This window comes from Lagopus leucura, unplaced genomic scaffold (genome assembly GCF_019238085.1).
Source record: "Lagopus leucura isolate 7727_CA_CO unplaced genomic scaffold, USGS_WTPT01 Super-Scaffold_100002, whole genome shotgun sequence".
Taxonomy (NCBI): domain Eukaryota; kingdom Metazoa; phylum Chordata; class Aves; order Galliformes; family Phasianidae; genus Lagopus; species Lagopus leucura.
This window is the reverse complement of record NW_024962263.1, coordinates 14,019,351-14,038,094: the sequence shown is the minus strand read 5'-3', so window position 1 is coordinate 14,038,094 and position 18,744 is coordinate 14,019,351. Positions and strand designations below refer to the sequence as shown.

At 37.8% G+C, this 18,744-nt stretch overlaps 1 protein-coding gene across 1 annotated transcript in view; it reads left to right on the top strand.

Moving 5' to 3' along the window:
• CDH6 (cadherin 6) overlaps positions 1 to 18,744 on the top strand; it is a 106,800-nt gene that overhangs the window by 49,006 nt on the left and 39,050 nt on the right. The window contains exon 3 of the mRNA XM_042869293.1: positions 9,798 to 10,153. Coding sequence (XP_042725227.1) covers positions 9,926 to 10,153 — 228 coding nt within the window. The 5' untranslated portion in view covers positions 9,798 to 9,925. The remainder of the gene's footprint in view (positions 1 to 9,797; positions 10,154 to 18,744) is intronic.

The window sequence follows — 18,744 nt, the reverse complement described above, 5'->3', positions numbered from 1 at the left end:
GACCAGAACCTTTCCTAGATTTCTTTTAAGAAGCAACACGTTACAGGGATATTATCATATTGCTGAAAGGAACTTTCTCAATGAGTTCTACACCCAGAGAATATCTCAATAAAACAAGCAAAGTAGTTCATCACCTGCACAGTATTTGTTAACAGTGTACATATACACAGCTGTATGCACCAAGAGAAAAAAAAATGTAAACAATTCAAATTTCTTGCATATTCCCAATTAAACAACTCATTAAGATTTTTCGAAGAACTAGTGACATAAGTGGCATTGTTAAATACTTCAGAAGCTATTTAGTCACAAGTAATGCTATTCTTACGTACATTATCATGTTCTAAAAAACATAACATTACTAGCAAAAACTTATTGAAAGGCTCCTTTCAGAGAAGAAAGCCACCTCTCAGATTAGTGATTTGAAAAGCAAGTATATATATTTCCTATTCAAGAAACTTCAAGAGTTTTGGAAATATCACTCAGTATTCACAAAACCTCAGTTACTAAACGAGTCACTACATACTGAAGCTGGGAAGTTTGCCTCACCTGAAGTCATTGGCAGCTTTCCATACAGATTAGCTGTAGAGCGTAGATGGTTCTGGATTGAAGCTGTACTGGAAGTAAAGAGCAGCTCATTTGGATAACTGAGTTCTAGTGGCAACCCTGTATGAACAGCAGGTGTGCCTCATTCCCATTTAACAGAGATTACCCAGTCCTAATACCTCTGAAGTCACTCAGAAACAGCTTAGTGTTCCTAAGTGCTGCAGCTTTTTTTTGTTGACTGTGAGGAGAATTCAGGAGGACTTACGATGGGTATTTCTACTTTGTGCCATCTCATCTAGCTTTGCTTGAGAAGATCTCCTGGCTCCTTAATAAGATCCCAAGTAGGATCAAGAGATCTGAGAGAAGGAAAGCCTGCAGACCTGCATTAGTTCTCCTGCCTTTTGCTATAGCTTTTTAAGCTGTGCAGTTAATAGGGGCAACATTAAGAGGCTTTTAAAGAAGCATTGCCTTTTAGTACAGCCTGTTACTATCATGATCAAAGAAATAAAAGACTCTTTCATCAAAAAAAGAGACATGACCTACTAATCTACAGTTCTTTTAATAGCACATTTGTAATGAAATGAGTCTTAATGGGCATTCCTCTATTTCCCTCTTAATTGCTCCCGTTGGAGTGTATTTGCATAAATGGAGTTCACTTGCCCACAACATGCTGAGCATTACAGGGATTTCTGATTGGTAGTTGTCTGCATCCACTTCTTAGTGGTAAATAGCCATGAAACTCCATGAGAAATAAGAAAGCCCTAGATTATCAAATACTAAAGTAAAGTTTAGCTATTTCTACCCTTCCCAGGTCCAGTACATTATGCTCCATCTACTAATTGTTTTCACCTAAGTTCAGAGTGGGAAGTTACCATATGTTACTGGCAAAATGCACAAAAAAACATAGGGAACATCAAGCCTCTAGCAGAGAGAGAGAAGCAAATAGCAGCTGGTGAATGGAAAACTCCTAAGAAAAGACAAGTGCTTTGTTCTACCACAGATGTAATGGGGCTTGCTGGCAGTGGGGGTGGTGAGAAAAGTCTTTGTAAGGGAGAACTGCAAAAGGCAAGCAGAAGAGATTAGGGTCACTGAAAAAAAAATAAAACAGCAGCAGTAAAATGTGGGACTGCGGCTTTCCTAGAAATATTAATTTACAGATGGCTGCAAGTTTAAAATAGACAATAATAATCCTTTTTCACATATGCAAACTCTAATATGCCTATATTAGAATCACGTGAACTCTGTTTACCTGTTTGCCCTTAACTATATTATTTACTATAATAATTTTGATATGTTTATCATCCTCCTCTGTGGGAAACAAATACGACTTTAGGGATTAAGACTGCGTTTTACAATGATTTACACTGCCCAAAGTACAACCAAAATATTCCTTTCAAGGAATTTTCTTCCATTTATGTCTGTCTTTGAACTGTCTAATTATTACTGCCAAAATAGCGAGTCTTTGATAGAACGATATGCTGGTACCTGCTGAAAATGTGCTATCTCCTGGTTTCCTCTACTCCTGGCTACGCATGTGGCATTACAGCCTCTGTCTTCATTGTCACACTGCAATACTTCAGGGAGAACTGCAGTGCTATGAAAGGAGCTGCAAGCCAGGCTTTTTTCTTGTGTTTGGAGAGTACCTCAGATGTGCTGCTTTGAGTAATTGCTGGTCAGCAGAGAAAGAATCTGTTCTCTGGTTCTGCATTGTTTATGCATATACGTGACATCAGATGCCTCTGATAGCATGGGGGTAGGTGCTTAATGGTAGTTTGAGTAGTAATGGAAAAATTAAAATAGGACATCTCATCTAAAAACAAAAAAAAGACAGGTTAGGGAAAATCAGACATTAAAAACATTACGTAGGTTTGATAATACTTTATTGCATCTCTGAAAACCATAGCAAATTTCACAAGATGGTAGCAAAACTGCAGACTTCCAGCAAGTACTGCAATATGGTTTTCCTACAGCATTTTCATAGCTTTAAGGATTTTTGTTTTGTACTTCTGAAAGCATTTTGGCTACCACTTGGCAAGTCACATCTACTGCTCTGCTATCATGGTACTGATTAGGAATAAAAGATCTATGTACCAGATACGTTCTGCAGTAAAACAACTGCCACTAAATGCTACATACCCTGGAAAAAATTTGTTCTCAATCTCCCTTATAATACATACAATTACATATTGAAAGGCCCCAATGAGGTGACCCCAGAACTTTCTCTTCTTTATGATGAACAATTCCAGCTCCATCACTCTCTTCTCAGGAGAGATGCTCCAGCCCTCTGATCATTTTTTTGTTCCTCTCTGAACCCACCCCAACAGCCTGGACACAGTATTCCACGTGGTGCCTCACAAGGGTAGAGCAGAGGGAGACAATCACCTCCTTCACCCTAATGGGAAAGTTCCTTTTTATTCAACCCATGCTACAACTGACTTTCAGAGCTGAAAGTGCACATTGCCAGCTCAGGTCTGATTTTTCATCCACCAGTAACCCCTTGGTCTATCTCTGCAGGGCTTCTCAGTGAATTGATCTCTAGTCTGTACTGATATTGGTAATTACCCCTACCCAGCTGCAGGACTTTTATATTCTTGAGTGATCAAAGATTAGTTGCTTACTGCATCCATGCAATGGAAAAAATAAGATTTCCTTTTCTGTGACATTCTTGTCTTGTTTTTTGAGACTGCTTATGCACAGTGGATGAAAGGTATGCTTCCAGCATTTCTAAATACAGAGACTTAGATTTGGCATTTCTGAAACAAGATGAAACTGAGGCCCTTTCCAAGTGGCAGGTAAAAAAAATCAAACTATCTGAAAGAGAACAAACCATGTCATCAGTCCACTCACCAGCTACTGAATAATCTTATAGTCATACAGTCACCCGTAGCCACCACCACTGAGGCACTAACAAGAGAGATTTACCTCTCACTTTGTTTTGAATGCTTGTGCTCTTGTGAAGGCTGATGTTTGCGTGCATTCTGGTTCACTGGGATTAAAGCAATCACATTATGCCAAAGTGCCATGTTAATAGATCCCAATGCAGGATTCAGGTAGTAGTTATCTTAACATTTCTGCTGCTTTCAGTTATTTTTATAGTTCTGGACCTTTTTTTCCTGCTGAGAGAACTGAATAAAAAACGGCTTTCAAAGACACTATAATCAACCACTGCTGGCTGCAATTACATTGTGTACTCCATGTCTTCAGAAAGAACCTACGGTTTAAAACCACGTATCTTTCAGTTTGAATTCCCTCTTGGCTCTATTCTGTTTAGAATTTCAGAGGTGTATTCAGAAATGATCACTAGGGCATATGTTTATATAACAAAGATATTAAAAAGAAAAAGTGAACACCAGAAGATTAAAATTTCATCTGCAATCTTTAGTCTGGAAAAAAAAAAAAAAAAAAAAAAAGCCTTTTTTTCTGTTTATGAGTGATATTTGCAAAGGAATGCCTCATGGAGAATGGAGGGAAAAGGGCATTTGGATTTCAGAGCAGTAAAAGCTAATTTACACTTGAGACTTTCAGATCTTACTGGTCATAAGAGAAACATAATTGTAAAGTAAGCTCAAACTCAACTTCTTTTTAAGTCCAAGTCAATTATGGACAAGTCTGCAGCATTACAGCTTTTGAGTACATGAAATTTAGCTATTACTGAAAATATCCAGCAAGGAATTCTTTACTATATATGAAAATGTATCAATATGATATATTTGAATATATGAATATGACATTGAAAATAAATGAATATGTTAAATTTGGAAGCCTCTATTTTCTTAGGTTAGATGGAATACTGTCTTTTCTTTGTGTAGTGATTGCTACTTTAACCTTTCCCCCTCCATGATGAGAAAGTAATTTTTTCAGATTTTACTTACAGCCTTAATCCTCTTCTTGCAATCTTTCCTGCGGGGTAGCAGAACTGTACACTTTGTCATTGTGAGGACAGCCAAAAGGACAGCTTGAGGTCCTGGCTCTTCTGGGTTGTTTAGATTATTTTATGGACTGTGATCTTGCTTCTTTGACATGGATTTGCAACAAGGTAAAATCTAAATAAATAATCACCAGATCCTCACCTAGCATGCCTCCTTCCAAAGAGCAGCTTACACAGCAAAACTAGGAATCAATATCTGTCCATTCTTCTTCCCTCCACTAATGCTTTCCCCACCCTTCATTCCTCAGGCTTTGACAATGAAATGTTGATTCTTTCCTCTCTCTCTGAAAAGTTTGACAAATTAAACACTTGTACCTCATGTCAGCATCAGAGTACTGGTAGACACGACACAGGTGTTGATGAACTAGTCTATACTTTTTCACCCCAACCATAAAACAAGTTTGATTTTGTGCCAGTAGAGGCACATATGCCAGAGTGTTCATTGTGTAATACTACTTGAATTAAACAGCAGGTCTATTTTCTGCCTTCTTGTTTATTTTCCCCAAGTAGCTGAACATTGATGAGGATAGATACAGCTTCTCCCCCCCCATCCCCAACCATGCACCATAAAGAACTGAATAAATAAATAAATCTTGTCTGAATATTCACATCTGCAATCGAATCTTTCAGGGCATATCTGTATCATTCTCCAGACTCAGTTCCCTCAGTTACTATGTCACATCATCTGTTAACTTACAACTCCTCACTCACTCTTCATGTGAGAACAGCAGTAAATTATCAGTTCTTGAATGCAATCAATGTTATATCATATGGACTAATGGACCTTATTCCTAATGTCTGAAGCTTTGTACCTAGCTCTCAAACAATGAAACTATATTTAGGTGAATAAGAAATAAAAGATCTATTGCACTTGAGTAACGGTTATGTCAGAGATTTTAGAGACTCATGATTATTGACACATTAAAAGGATATTTAACATCTGATTATCAGCAGCCCACAGTGCCTGACATATATATATATTTATACATATATATATACAGAAACATCACTGAATGCATGGAATCTGTAAAGAAGTAATTTTTAAGTCCTAGTTCAGTAACAATTTACAAATCAGATTCCTTTGAGAGTTCATTGATGGGGAGATACTATGGGAATGGATGGAAAAGAATGAAAAAATGTTTTCTCTCTCCTTACTAATGCCTCTGGGGGGAAGGCTCTTTTCTGGTCTGGTTTACTAACTACCACCTACAAAGAGCAGCACAACCTACTACACTGGGTGGGACTGGAGGTGGAGGCCTCTAGTGTTCTTCATGTCAAGAACCTGCACCTGGGGGTTGTCACTGTGCTGGAAAGCCATCTCCAGGACAGTGCTCCCTGATGCATCAGATAAACCCCAGCGGATACATTTTCTCATTGATTTCTAGTTGAAATAATGAAGTATTTCTCAGAAAGATTATAAAATTGCACTGAATTCTCACATCAGTGACATGAAGACATCTACATTAATGAGATACTGTGGGGAAGGGTGAACAGAAAGGTTGACTATGAACATCCTCACCTAAGGGAAATAGTTTTCAAGTAAGTTGATATTTATAGTGATTAAGCAATTGTCTAAGGTTTTGATCTTTCAAAGAGGCGTGAACATAAACTTTTTATCTGCAGCTTGTCACACCAAAGTCACTTATTTCACTGCAAGTGACACTGCTTTTATGTTAACAGTCATCATACCTAAAGTTAGACTGGGATTTTTTTTTTTTAAGCTTGGGTGTGCAGATTCCTTCTTCCCCAATAAAAATTCCAGATTTGATAAGTATTTGAGCTGACAGAGCTAAGCCAGTTGTCTGAGAATGTTGTACAGTGAAATCGTTTTTCACTCTTGACATTTCAGTTGATTAACACAGCGCGTTCCCCAACCAGCTGACCAGCTGAGGGTTGAGAAAAGTGAAATGTTTAAAGTACTCTTTCTGTCTTACTGTCTGTCTTCGTATGATGTGAAGAAAACACAAATTTTAGCCCCCATCTCTTGGTGGAGACCAAGGGAAACATCCCGTCAATTATATTTGCACTCTTCCAATTACAGAAAAAAGCATCCCTGGTGATTGACTTGTTTTCAAATTAAAGAAAGGAGTAAGCACAGAAATTGCTAGAGAAGAGCTACTACATTGCAGAGATCTCTCTGCAGCATGAGACGTGAAACAAAAGCACAAAAGCCATTTAAGAGACTCTTTACTAAGGACTCAGCTCAGGTATATTCTTTTTATTCACATCAAACTAAATTTATCATTATGACCCATAATACAGTTACCAGCAAAGATAACTGTAAAGACACCCTGGGCTTCGGTTGGTACTCATCTCGATTGCACACTCAAACCAAGGTCTGTAAAAACATGTCTGCTCTCTTGCCGTACACACAGAATTTGCTGTGGCTTAGCTGCTCAGCTTCTGCATGAAGACCACCTAGTCAAGAGGGACATTATGGGATCATGCCCCTATTTCAGCTTTTTGGACACATCTCTGCGAAGAAGAATAAAAGGCTATATTTCACAGCTATGATATCATTCTCATGAGCTATATTTCAGCTTGAGCCACTATAAAACCTCTCCCATGACATCAGAGCTGTGAAATATAGCTGACTTCAAGTGCAGAAAATTCTCCTGTAGGAATAATTGTTTCCTGGCAATTGGCATTTGAAGGACTGATCCTTTAAGAGGCTGGCACAAATCCTGTCAGGCAGTTCTGCTCCAGGCAGCACTGCTCAGGAAACATTAAGTATAGGAGCAGAGGTACACAAGCTCACTGTGGGATTTAGCTGTGGGGGCAATGAGATGAGTGCTGGTGGAGCCTGTGGAGTGATGATTTTCACTCCCTTATGCCATGCAGACTTCTCTAATAGCAAAATAATATGTTTGCTTATATGCTGTACTCCCTATCTCAGACCCTTCCTCCCCAGCAAGGTGAGCCACATGCACACAGCCAGAAATTAATTCTCCTGCCTTTTCCCATCTTCACTCCAAGCTAGCTTCACGACAGGTATGCAGTTAAAGGGCAGCTTGCCAGGGCTGCAGCTGCCCACGGCACTCATTAACTCACCCAGGCAGCCAGCAACCTCCCTGAAGAGCAGATGGGCAATAGTGTGGGAGTCAGAAGCACCGTGTGCGACATCATTTCCCCTTTTGTTTCTTATCAGAATGCAGAGACTCAGAGCTGAGAGGTAACAAAGAGGGATATTGGCAGAGCCTTAAATGAGAGCCTGAGCAAGTCAGAAGGGCATAGGATGAAGATAACATGCCATAAAAACAGGCAGAAAGCTGAAGCTACCTCAGCTCTCTCTTGCCTGGTGCCTGAATCTACCAAACACTTCAAGTCTACTCACATTTAGCTTTTTCTGTTTCTCTCACACTTCCCCACTTTCCTGTGAAGGCCACCTTGCTGTGGGCAGCGCATCTGTTCTTACTGTGGCTCCTGAACATGTGTATGTTCAGATGAGTGTAAACCCGTAGGTCTGAGCCTGCCTCACATTGCTCAAATGTTTATGTAGGCACATCTCCCAAGCCCTGCAGGATGGAGGAGTTTTTGCCTACAGAAGGTTTACTGGTCTTAATGAGATCTAATTGGGAACCTTTCCTTTTCTCCAGAGGAAACAACATCATTTCAGAATTAATTGCATCTTTTCCACCCTTCCTCTTAATGTTAAAAAACTGACTTCTCACCCAGAAGCTACCTTCTTATGGTATTTTACCTAGTGAAGTTGTAAAACGATATAGTTTGAACAGCCCTTTTCCATTACCATGCATCTAAAAGTTAGGTGGAATTTTTTTTTAACGGAAAATGATTTACTAAGAGGAACTACAAGAGACTAGAGGTTATTTTATACAGTGTATTACTAAGAACAGTGACAAGCAGCAGAGTGGCTAAAAGGAGGCACTGGAAATGTTCTAACTGCATGAATGTACCTCAAAGGTTAAATTCTGCCTGATTTGCACCTTGACAAACCCAACATAAATTAAAGGGGAAAAAATGATCTTCTATGTACAGTATGATCCAAATAGTGATACATGAAATGTCTAGAAAATAAAATAAAATCTCTTTTGGATTTAGTATAAAGTCAGATTATCATTCAACAATTTTATTTACAAACACTGAGAGCTGTCTTGTTGGATTTTGAGCTGGTTCAGAACGATTTGTAGCTTCTGATAAGAATATTGAAAAAAATAACTTATCCAAAGAGCATCTGTTCAAAACAAAATGAAAATCAAGCAAATAAACTTTAAGAGTGGATCTGTTTGAACAAAACAAACAAACAAACAAAACCACACAAACAAAAAAATGTTTATGAAAAATATTCCTATATATAGGAATATATGTGTGGAAGTTTTTCTGTCAACTAATTTCTTCAGATAACAAATTGTTCCAAAGCTGTTCATTAGGCATTTGGCTACTTATATCATTTCTTCTTACTTAATAAAAGCTTTCAACTTCCTTAAAACAGATGAACTGTCAACACCAAGCTATAGTACTGAACACATGATATTCTCCACGATGAAAGTTGTGCAATCTTCAGTGATATAGGAATCATTTTCATAATTGTTTTGCAGGTCTACAGATATTAAATATTAAAAATAGGAACTAGTATCTAGTAGGAGCCCAGAGGCAGAGATTAACTAGATAACTGCTATACTTTTTAATTAATAATAAAAATACTTACATATATAACTATTCATTCAAAGTTTCAAAACTCAGCACGTAACTCAAGCAACAGTTAACAAAAAAAAAAAAACAATGACTTCCACTGAAATTCAAGTGTCAAGGAGGTACAGAGTGTGGGAGATATTGGCAAATACACACATCTACTTCACTAACCTGTTTACTTGACCCTTCCTAAATGAAGTTAAATAGAAATTCCTAAAATTTGAAGGTAAAATCCTGAAAATTTCAGGCTTTTCAGCCCATAACTGTAGCAATTGAATGTCCTTGAGATGACAGTATGCACTCTTGCTAATCTTTCTTGAGTGCAATAAAGTAACCACATCAAGATCCCCAGTCAGAAATTAATCAGCTATATAGCAAAGTCCAGGCTATAAAAATGTAAATACTTTTTTTTTCTTTAGTTCATGAATGAAGGTAAATGGAGGTGAAGGAAAAAAGACACCACCAACATCAAAACACATCAGGACTACCTCCTTCTACTCAATATACATTCACTCCAATTATTTAAAGGACTGCTTGCAATGTTTTGAACCAGGAACAGCTTTTCAACAGTCTCTTCTAATTTTTGATTGTTCTTTTAGTTTTTTTATTTACTTGCTGTAATGATGACTGTTAATACTTTTGAAAATACTTACAACATTACTACTTTTCTTTTCAGAGATTCTCTGAGACTGCAAAGACTACTTAAAGAACGAAGACGGCATGAGATTGGATTTGATGCACTAAAATAGGTTAGCTTGAGGATAAGAAAAACAGTTGCTATTTAGATCTTCTCTTGTTGCCGTGATGAGAACTTACCATTGCTTCTGGTTGCTGTTTTGGGCTGGCCAGCCCCAACAAAGTTTCTTAACTTTGCTGTCCAAAAGGACTAGTGGCTTTCCAGAAAAGGAAAAGGTTTTGGTATTGTCTGGAAACAGCAGGAGAGACCTCAGTCGTTCCAAAAGGAGTTGGATGTGGAATCAGTTCTTTTTATTGGAGGAATATACAGGAACTGACTATCAATATGTTGGCAAGGTAAGATTCCTTTAGATATGTTTTGATTTTAGAAGAGTTAGATAGCCAGCAAAAACAAGTAGGTAAGAATGATGCCTGCTACAGTTCTCAGTTCTCATTTCTGGCTGCCTTGCTTCAGCTGAGGAGTAATTCACTAGAAAGGTTAGTATAATTAAGCTTCAAATTGTAATCAACTATGAAGAGTTCCTAGTTTAACTTGTATGTCCCATGGTCAATCTTGCCCAAATCTTTAAAAGATTCTGGTTTTTAAAATTATTTAATTGATACAATGCAGTTCAATTATACGATAGTCTAGCTCACTTTTTATACTTAAAATGTGTTTTCCTCCACATTCTTTAACTATATAGAGTCAAACTGTATATACTTGAAGAGGGTTTATTCCAAGGTACTTAGGATTCACAATGCCTATACTTTTGTGAGGATTCCCCCTATCCCACAGAAGGCAGCCATTTCATTGCTTATTCTCCACTGCACATACCAGTGCTGCAGCCATTTTATGATGAGGTTTTGTGGCGCCATGGAAGACTTTGTGACATGACCATGATACACAAGCCATGCTATTACAAAGAGTTGAAGAACACTGTGCTTATGTGCTAAGTAACAATCAGGTAAAAAGTACTAAGCTCAAAGAATGCCAACAGTTAGAAAAGGGTCTTTAGAAAATAAAAATTACATCTCAATTCTGAGAATATCCACCTCCTAGAGTGGCAGGCCCCAACTTAGGTAACAATTCCTCAGGTAAACTATAGAGCTAATGCATTTGTTGTTTATTTAGAAGGAACCTACACTGCCCAAGGTGTCATAATCTATAGAAGTCTCTCTTGCAGAATGCAGAAATTATGCTACTGATGATGACATTCAAAGTAAAAACAATATAGCTTAGTTCTCTAAACTCAAATAGGATTGTGTCTGATCTAGCTTGATCTTTCAGGCCTCACAGCAGAGGCTGCAGATCACAGTGGTTTGACATTTTATCTCCCTCTTCAAGCTTCTGAGCATTCCCATGAGAGATGGTGACTGCTTTTCTTGCCTGCCAATCAGCTGTCACTCAAAGTTGGATGTGACACTCCTTTCCTACTAAATGGCTGCAAGGCATGATTCAAATGAAGAGCTACTCAGCTGGTATAATACTCATAGAGCTCCAACCAAGGTAATCAGCATTCATGAAGAGTACCACTGAACCCAATCTACAGGAAAATGCCAAAGGCAGAGAGTCCTCAGAGAGAAGCAGAGGGAAAGATAAGAGGGTAAGAAAAAAAGCCAGAGAAGAGTAAGAGAGGAGAACTAGAAAGACAGAGGTGGGTGGAGAGGAAACTTTACAAAGAGGAATCAAGATCGAGGGAGGGAAACAAATCAAATAGGAGTAGAGAATAGAATTCAGGAAAATAAGGTTACCTAAAGAGAACACAATAAAAACAGAAGATGAGAGAATAAAGGAAAACCAAACAAAAAAAAAATATCTAAACAAATCAAACAGAGAAGAAGTACAGAGCCAAGGAAAAAGAAGGAACACAAATTGGAAGATAGCAGTTCTCCACACACACTCTTGTTTTACAGAATACTTGTGGGGGTCGAGGTAGGGAGCTCTTTCAGCAGCCTGTCATTTTCACTGCAAATTCTGACATTAAACCTCAGTCCCAAGTCTCCCATTCTCCACACTGCAGAATTCAAGTAGAAGCTATTGACTACAGAGGGATTGTTAGGGGAGCAAATATTCCTTCAGGATGTTTTTGCAGTGAGACAACTAAAAATGGTCTAGTTGGACCAAAAAAAGCCAAGAAGGTTTGAAGTGGAATCACAGAAAGAAAAAAAAAATGTGGTTGGTATTTTTAAGTTATTCTCCAGTTTATTTGTACTTTAATACGTTTACTATTACAAAGCATAGAAGTAACACATAATGTATAAATGTCATTGATTCTGTGTCCCTGGGCTTGTTCACAAGTGGCCTTTCACATGTCTTTCAAATGTCAGAACTGCTCACACCCTTGTAATTTAACAATTAGCCAAAAGGCATGGAACAGCAGCCATTTATTATTAGAGAAAGTTGAATATTGGTGTGAGGATAAGTGATAGAAACAGCTGAATGTCTCCAAATTGAGGTAACCAGGCAATTTAGCTGAGCAATTAAACTTGATTGGAGTGGGCAAATGAGGATAATGAACATGTTTATGAAGCATATTTTGTCTCAGAGGACAGAATGTTAACCTTAAATACGAACTGAAAATGATAAGAGTTTTTGGTTATCATCTTTTTATTCCCTTATATCATAAGGAAACGTGCATAGGAAATTCTTTGAAAACAATAGCGATATATGCATGTAAAGGGGAATTGTGCTTTCTTTTTACTGCATAGGCAGTCATATCTAGCTTTTTTGCTTTTTGTGTTCAATAGTTGAAGCTAGTGGGCATTAACATCAGAATCATAAAAAAAAAAAAAATCTTCTAAAAAAAAATCTTTTAATCTGCTTTTGTTTATTTTTTTTTCTGTTCATTGTTAACATGTTTAGTTCAAACACCTGTATGAAAAGATTAGACATCACAAGTTGGCTGTAAAATATTCTAACAGCATTGTTTTTATAACCACCCATATTACAGTCATAAAAACCTGTAACTGTTTGTGCTACAGAAACCACGTTTATATCATAATAGTTTTGGAGAGAAGAGGAGGAAAAGTGAAGAGGAACATATTCAGGTTTGAGATAATAAAAAAGGTAATCTCTCTGAAGATATCAAACAGCAGTAGAACTCAGGGCAGTACTGAAGGCAACGCTGAAGTGTCATGAGTCACGGGCCAGAGCACTACAATGCTATATGCTCTGTGTACTTCAGCAAACCCAAATGCTTCCATCCTTTAGGAGATAATTGTCTAAGCACTCCTGAGCACGTATAAAACAAAGTAGTCTTTTTCTGGTAGGCACTGGTACCATGAACTATTAGAAAACAGGTCCTCCAGTTTTGTTTACTACAGATTTTACTATCAAGTCAAATATGCTGCTGTATCTTAAACAAGAATATGCATCTGCCACGAATCTCTCGGCGTTATCAACACAAGTTGATTGTATGCTGTGGCACTGACATCAGATCCACCATTTTATCATCCACTTCTATTCCTAACTTTCATTCTTATATATTCACAAAATAAATCCTTTGAAAAAGAATAGAAATACATGCCCCCTAGTCCTGGTTAGGCTCAGTAATATAAGGAACTGGTATAAAAGTTCTAGACTGGAATTATTCATTGCACTGTTGAATAACTTGTGAGCTACAGCTATTCATTGAAGTGTGATTGATGGGCACAGTGACATTTTAACCTGAAGATATCTTTTCTTCTGGTTCAGAAATTACAACGCTTACCAGAGACTCAATCCAAAAATAAAATAAAAGGATTACATGAGTATCAAAGTGGAGAAGTTCCCAATACTATAATCCAGAAAAATCTGCAACATCTGAATTAGGTTTTTAAAAATTACCTACTTGTACCAATGGCTGTTTAGTAAAATTTTAAAGAGAGGTGTTCACGTGAGCCCTAAGTCACAGGTAAAAGATAAAGTGGTACTGTAGCTGTATATAGAAATATATGCTGTATTCCTCAGAGGTCTATCAGATATTTCTGAGCAACAGAGGGAAAAAAAGCTGTCGTTACAATAGTAGACTCAAAGGTACGGTAATCATTTGTATGCATCTGATGTCTTTACACAGCTATCCCATTGGCTGCATGAAATCCATGTACTGGCATCCATCACTGAGTGGTCTTGTCAGCACAAACCTACAAGTCATTGTTATATAAAGGGATAGGATGCCTCTTTCTTTTAGACTAAAGAAAGTTCTGAACAAGACTTAAATCTTACTCATTAACCTGGAAACAGCTTCTGGCAGCTTGCAGTAGAAAGCAGCAACTTGCTTTCCTGATAACAACAGGCAGAATGGTTTTGTCTCACTGTCTGTCTGATAGTGAAAGGAAACTTCCAGACGTACTTTTCATTTTTTCTGTGTCTTATTGATGCTCAAATAATTCAAGCTTTATGCTTGCCTGGAAGCTATCTGATGTTTCTACCTGTACCACCCATCATAAACAATCATCCTCTGCTGACAACTCAATTTTTCAAGGAAGATAAAAGTCAAAGTTCTGCTGCTATGTGTCTTGGCAAAGCAGAAAGGATACTGCACCTAGGCAAAAGTAGAATCCTTCTGCTTGGTATTTAAAAAAATAAAATAAAATAAAATAAAATTGAAAGATTCCTTACCCTCTGTAAGGAATGGTTCAGGTACCATCAATCCTGCTTTTAGGGAGGATGTGATAAAATGAACAGTATTGCAGTATGTTTCCAGTAATATTTTGATTCCTTTTCCCTGACTTTACTTACAGCTACAACTGTTTTAAAGGCAAGTATCACCAAATCAAAGAGAACACCTCCAAAGCATTGCAAGTAGTAGGATTAAGTCACATTCTGAGAGAGAAATGTATAGCTCTGACATGAGGGGCTATTTAAAGAATGAAAATTACTGTTCTGTAATACAGTCTACACATTTTCAACATTTTGATCAGCAATGGGTTGCATACTCCAATGCGAAAAATTTAGGACATCTTAATTGGACAACAGTGCATTTAGCAAGAAAAATTTCCCCTTTCTCTCAGATCTTTAATATGCTAGTACTCTGTACTTATCACCAAAACTTGTTTTCCAAAAAAGCCAAGATGTGTAAAGTCAAGCTAAAATGATTATTAGCATCTGGGCTTTTAGCATTCCTTATACAATTCTACTGGCAAATATTGTTTTTCTTTACCTTGTAACTAATGCTCTGATAGCCTCATGATGCCTTCAGTTTCCTATTCCAAAAAAAGTGACCATTTACTTTCTTCATGAAGCCTAAAATTAAAAGTCACATTTGTGACTTCTTCAATGAGTCTACTCAAAAGAGCTTTCAATTTATTTTGGCATTCAGAATATCATTTCCTTAGGAATAGATTCTACTTTCTGATTTTCCAAGAGAAATGCAACCCAAGACCCAGACTTTATGTCTTGCAATGACTTTGTCCTGAGCAATTTCTGGTCCTTGAGTGGCTTGCAGCAAAACTGAAGAGAGCCACCAGTTATTCATTGATTGCTTTAGTCATGCTAACTGTAGCACTACCCACAGTGTACACAGGCCTCAGGGCTGGACCCCCATCCCCGGCAATTCTTCAGCATTCTTCTTTCACAGCCAAATGTGCACAGAAAATGTGACTCCATGATGTACCTCTCAGATGATACCACACCCATCACCACACAGATGGAGGAGAAGTAAAGCCTTGTACCTTTCCAGATGCCCTCTCCCTCCACCTGTGTGAGGGTGCCAGAGTCCTTGGAAAGCTACCAGCAGTATGCTATAGTGTCTCTTTTCTCTTAGAAGAGCATAGAGCTTTGTGTTTGTGACACTCCTGCCCTTGCTATTGACAAGAAAGTCACAGGGTCCTTTATGAGTACCAATATTAGTTAATTGCAATGATATGTTTAACACTGAGGTGAAAGAAGCATTATCACAAGCCTTTTATAGGAGAGAAGTCTGATGTACAGGGAGGTTAAATGACATAATCAGAGCTAAAAATCAGAAATTTCTAAACCACAAATGAATAAAATAATACTGAAAAAAAATCAGAGTTCTTAGCTTCCACCTGCCTATTGCTTCAACAGGCTGAATACATGTCATTCTTGTAAAAAGTAGAACAAATGCCATGGCATGTGTGCACTGCCTTTATTCCTCATCCATCATTCATATTTTATGTTCTACCACTTGACTTTCCCAACTGCCCTTCATTCTTATACTGAATTGCACACACATACACACACTTGTCTTATATTCCTCTTTGAAAGATTTACTAATGCTGATAGAAATCCTCTATACTGTTGGTCTCTGTGGAATAGAGATAACTGAAACAAGGGACAACTGAGAGGTTAAAGGCCCAGGACACGAATCCAAAAACAGGCTGCAGATTTTAAATCATCATATGGGCACTAAGAAAGGAGATAATGAGAAATGGGTGGGATGGGCAAGAATGACATTCAGAAAATGAAAGGCTGGAAACAAAGCATGTTTAATTTTTACGATTCTCATAATTGTGAATCTACTTGGCATCGTTCTTACACCCAAATATATTACACAATAATAGAACCTTACAACCATCTGTCTCTCACATTCCACATCTCCTTTATGGTACATGACAGTACTTAAAATGCAATGGAACATAACCTCCTCCACTTCTTCTCATTCTACCTAGAGAAGTCAAGGCAAGCATATTCTAAAACTCCCAAGACAGTATTTCTCTCTGGCTTGAGAAATGAAATGAAAAATTCTTGCTTTTTTTTTTTTTTTTTTGTGCCCTGAACAACGGTTTTTATTTCTATATACTAACAGCCCACTCATACCAGTGCTTACATTTTGGACCACATCTTTCCACAGATCATCCTGTCCTCCCTTCGTCAGCAATCTGCCTGTCTTCTTGGACTGCGTGCCCTTAGACTTCTAGCTATGCAAAAATAGCTTAACGCATTTATTTTTTCTCCCCAGGGAGAAATGACAGGTGAAATTCATGGTTTATTTTGGGTTACTTAAATTAGTGATCTTTGGAGCTGTGATTACCATTTTCCTATTTGTACAATAAAGTAAATTCTTCTCTATAAAGCAGTGTTGTGAATATAGAATGTGCAGGCTAACAGCTAGAAAAAAATCCCTCTATCAGGCTTATGATAAAGAATCATTGCTATTCTGCCATTTGCTATTTACAGTTGGATCATCAAAAATATTAAACTGTAGAGCTTACAGAAATCTTTATTTTAAATGAAACTTATCCTCTGTGACTCGCCTTGCTTTTGCTGTTGTTCCTCTCACTAGTGAACATAGGTTCACAGTGGGGCAGCAGCAGATTGAGAGCTGTGGCCAGTCAGCATAGCATTTCAAAAACAAACTGAAAATGTGTTGTGATGTGAATAGCTACCACTGATCTGTATGTGCTAATGCAGACTGTGGCTTGCTTTCACCATTAATAGGGTGAAGCAAACCTTAGCATGCACTTGCAAATACTTCAGGGTTCAGTGAAGCTTGTACTCACCGTACAAAGCCTGAGGTGGCAGATGAAGGAAAGGTAAGAATTGCCCTCTGAAAGAAAGAGAGAAAGGAAAAATATCATTTATTTCTTTCTTTTTCTAATTTCACACACACACACACACACACACAAAGAGATCAAGAACAATAAAATTTGTAGAGAAATAAAATGCTAGGTGAGTTGGGAGCTAAACTGTACATTACAGAAGGGGAAAAACATAGTAGCAAAAGTTTATTCTGAAACTATAATTCCTAGTGTTTTCTTTTCGGAGTTGTTTCCTTGGGAGGCATATCACTCAGACTGCAGCCCTTCTATCCCCAGCTGAAGTCTGCCATGTTGAATGGAGAAGAACTATACAAAGGCCTAGCTGGAGTGGTCCTTTTGCATACAGATACTGTTTACCCAGCACTATTTCTTACTTCTTTGTGAAATGCTGTTTCACTGTTAATCATCTACTGTAATAAAGAAGGTTTTACTTCCCTGCGCTGCTTCCTTACTATCATCCTATTAATGTGTTTGGCAGCTTTATGCATACTTGTATCTTAATGTTGGCAGGCTACATCTACTCAAGTCATGGAACATGTAAATTTTGTGTTGGCATTATGTTATCAAGAGGTCAAATTCTCCCTGAAAGACAGAACTGAAGAGTATAACTGTATCTATGGCTCCACGACATGCTTCTACATAGCAGGCCCTGCAATCAAGCTGACTCAGGCACTAGATTTAAAGGCCATGCAAACAGAGGTGTCAGAGCATTCATAGATTCTTTCCAGCCGATGCTCTTTCTGTGGTTTTACACATTTCAGGTCAGTTGCTTAAAGGAGAGTTAATGCAACTCATAACTGCTAAAATTCCTCAGAGAATTTCCAGTAGACATAGGGAATAACAACCTCCAAGGGGGTTTGAGCCAGAGAATTAATACAAGAGTGTGAGCCTTGTGCTACTTCCGGGTAACGCAGCCTGCCAGGATCTAAACAACTCACCCCATTAACCCACTTCATGAAAATATTTATGATTTTACCTGCAGAAAGTGTTTTCTGGAAAACTCAGATTATTTATACTGATTTGATATATTTGATATATCCGTAACATGTTCTCCAGAAATACATTTTTTTTTTTATTCCACAAATACTAGATAATAATTTGGAGAAAAATATTCTCACCAAAAGAATTCCAGTCTCTCCAGTCAAAATTAACCCTCATTCCTAGACAAGCAGTGTTGAATCTTGAACTGTCCAGCACTGAATATTACTCCCTACAAATAGAAGCACAGAATAATTTAGGCTGGAAGAAATTCTTAGAGGCATCTTGTTGTCTCCTCTGCTCAAAGCAGGTCCATTTAAGAGCACATTGCTCAGGACTCAATCAAGTTCTACCTCCAAGTTCAGAAATCCATGCCTTCTTGGGCAGTTCTCTCAGTGCTTAACCACCTCTCTTTGATTTTTTTTTTTCCTTCAAATATCTAATCAGAATTTCCCCTAAAGCAATTCCTAACTACTGTCTTTCATGTT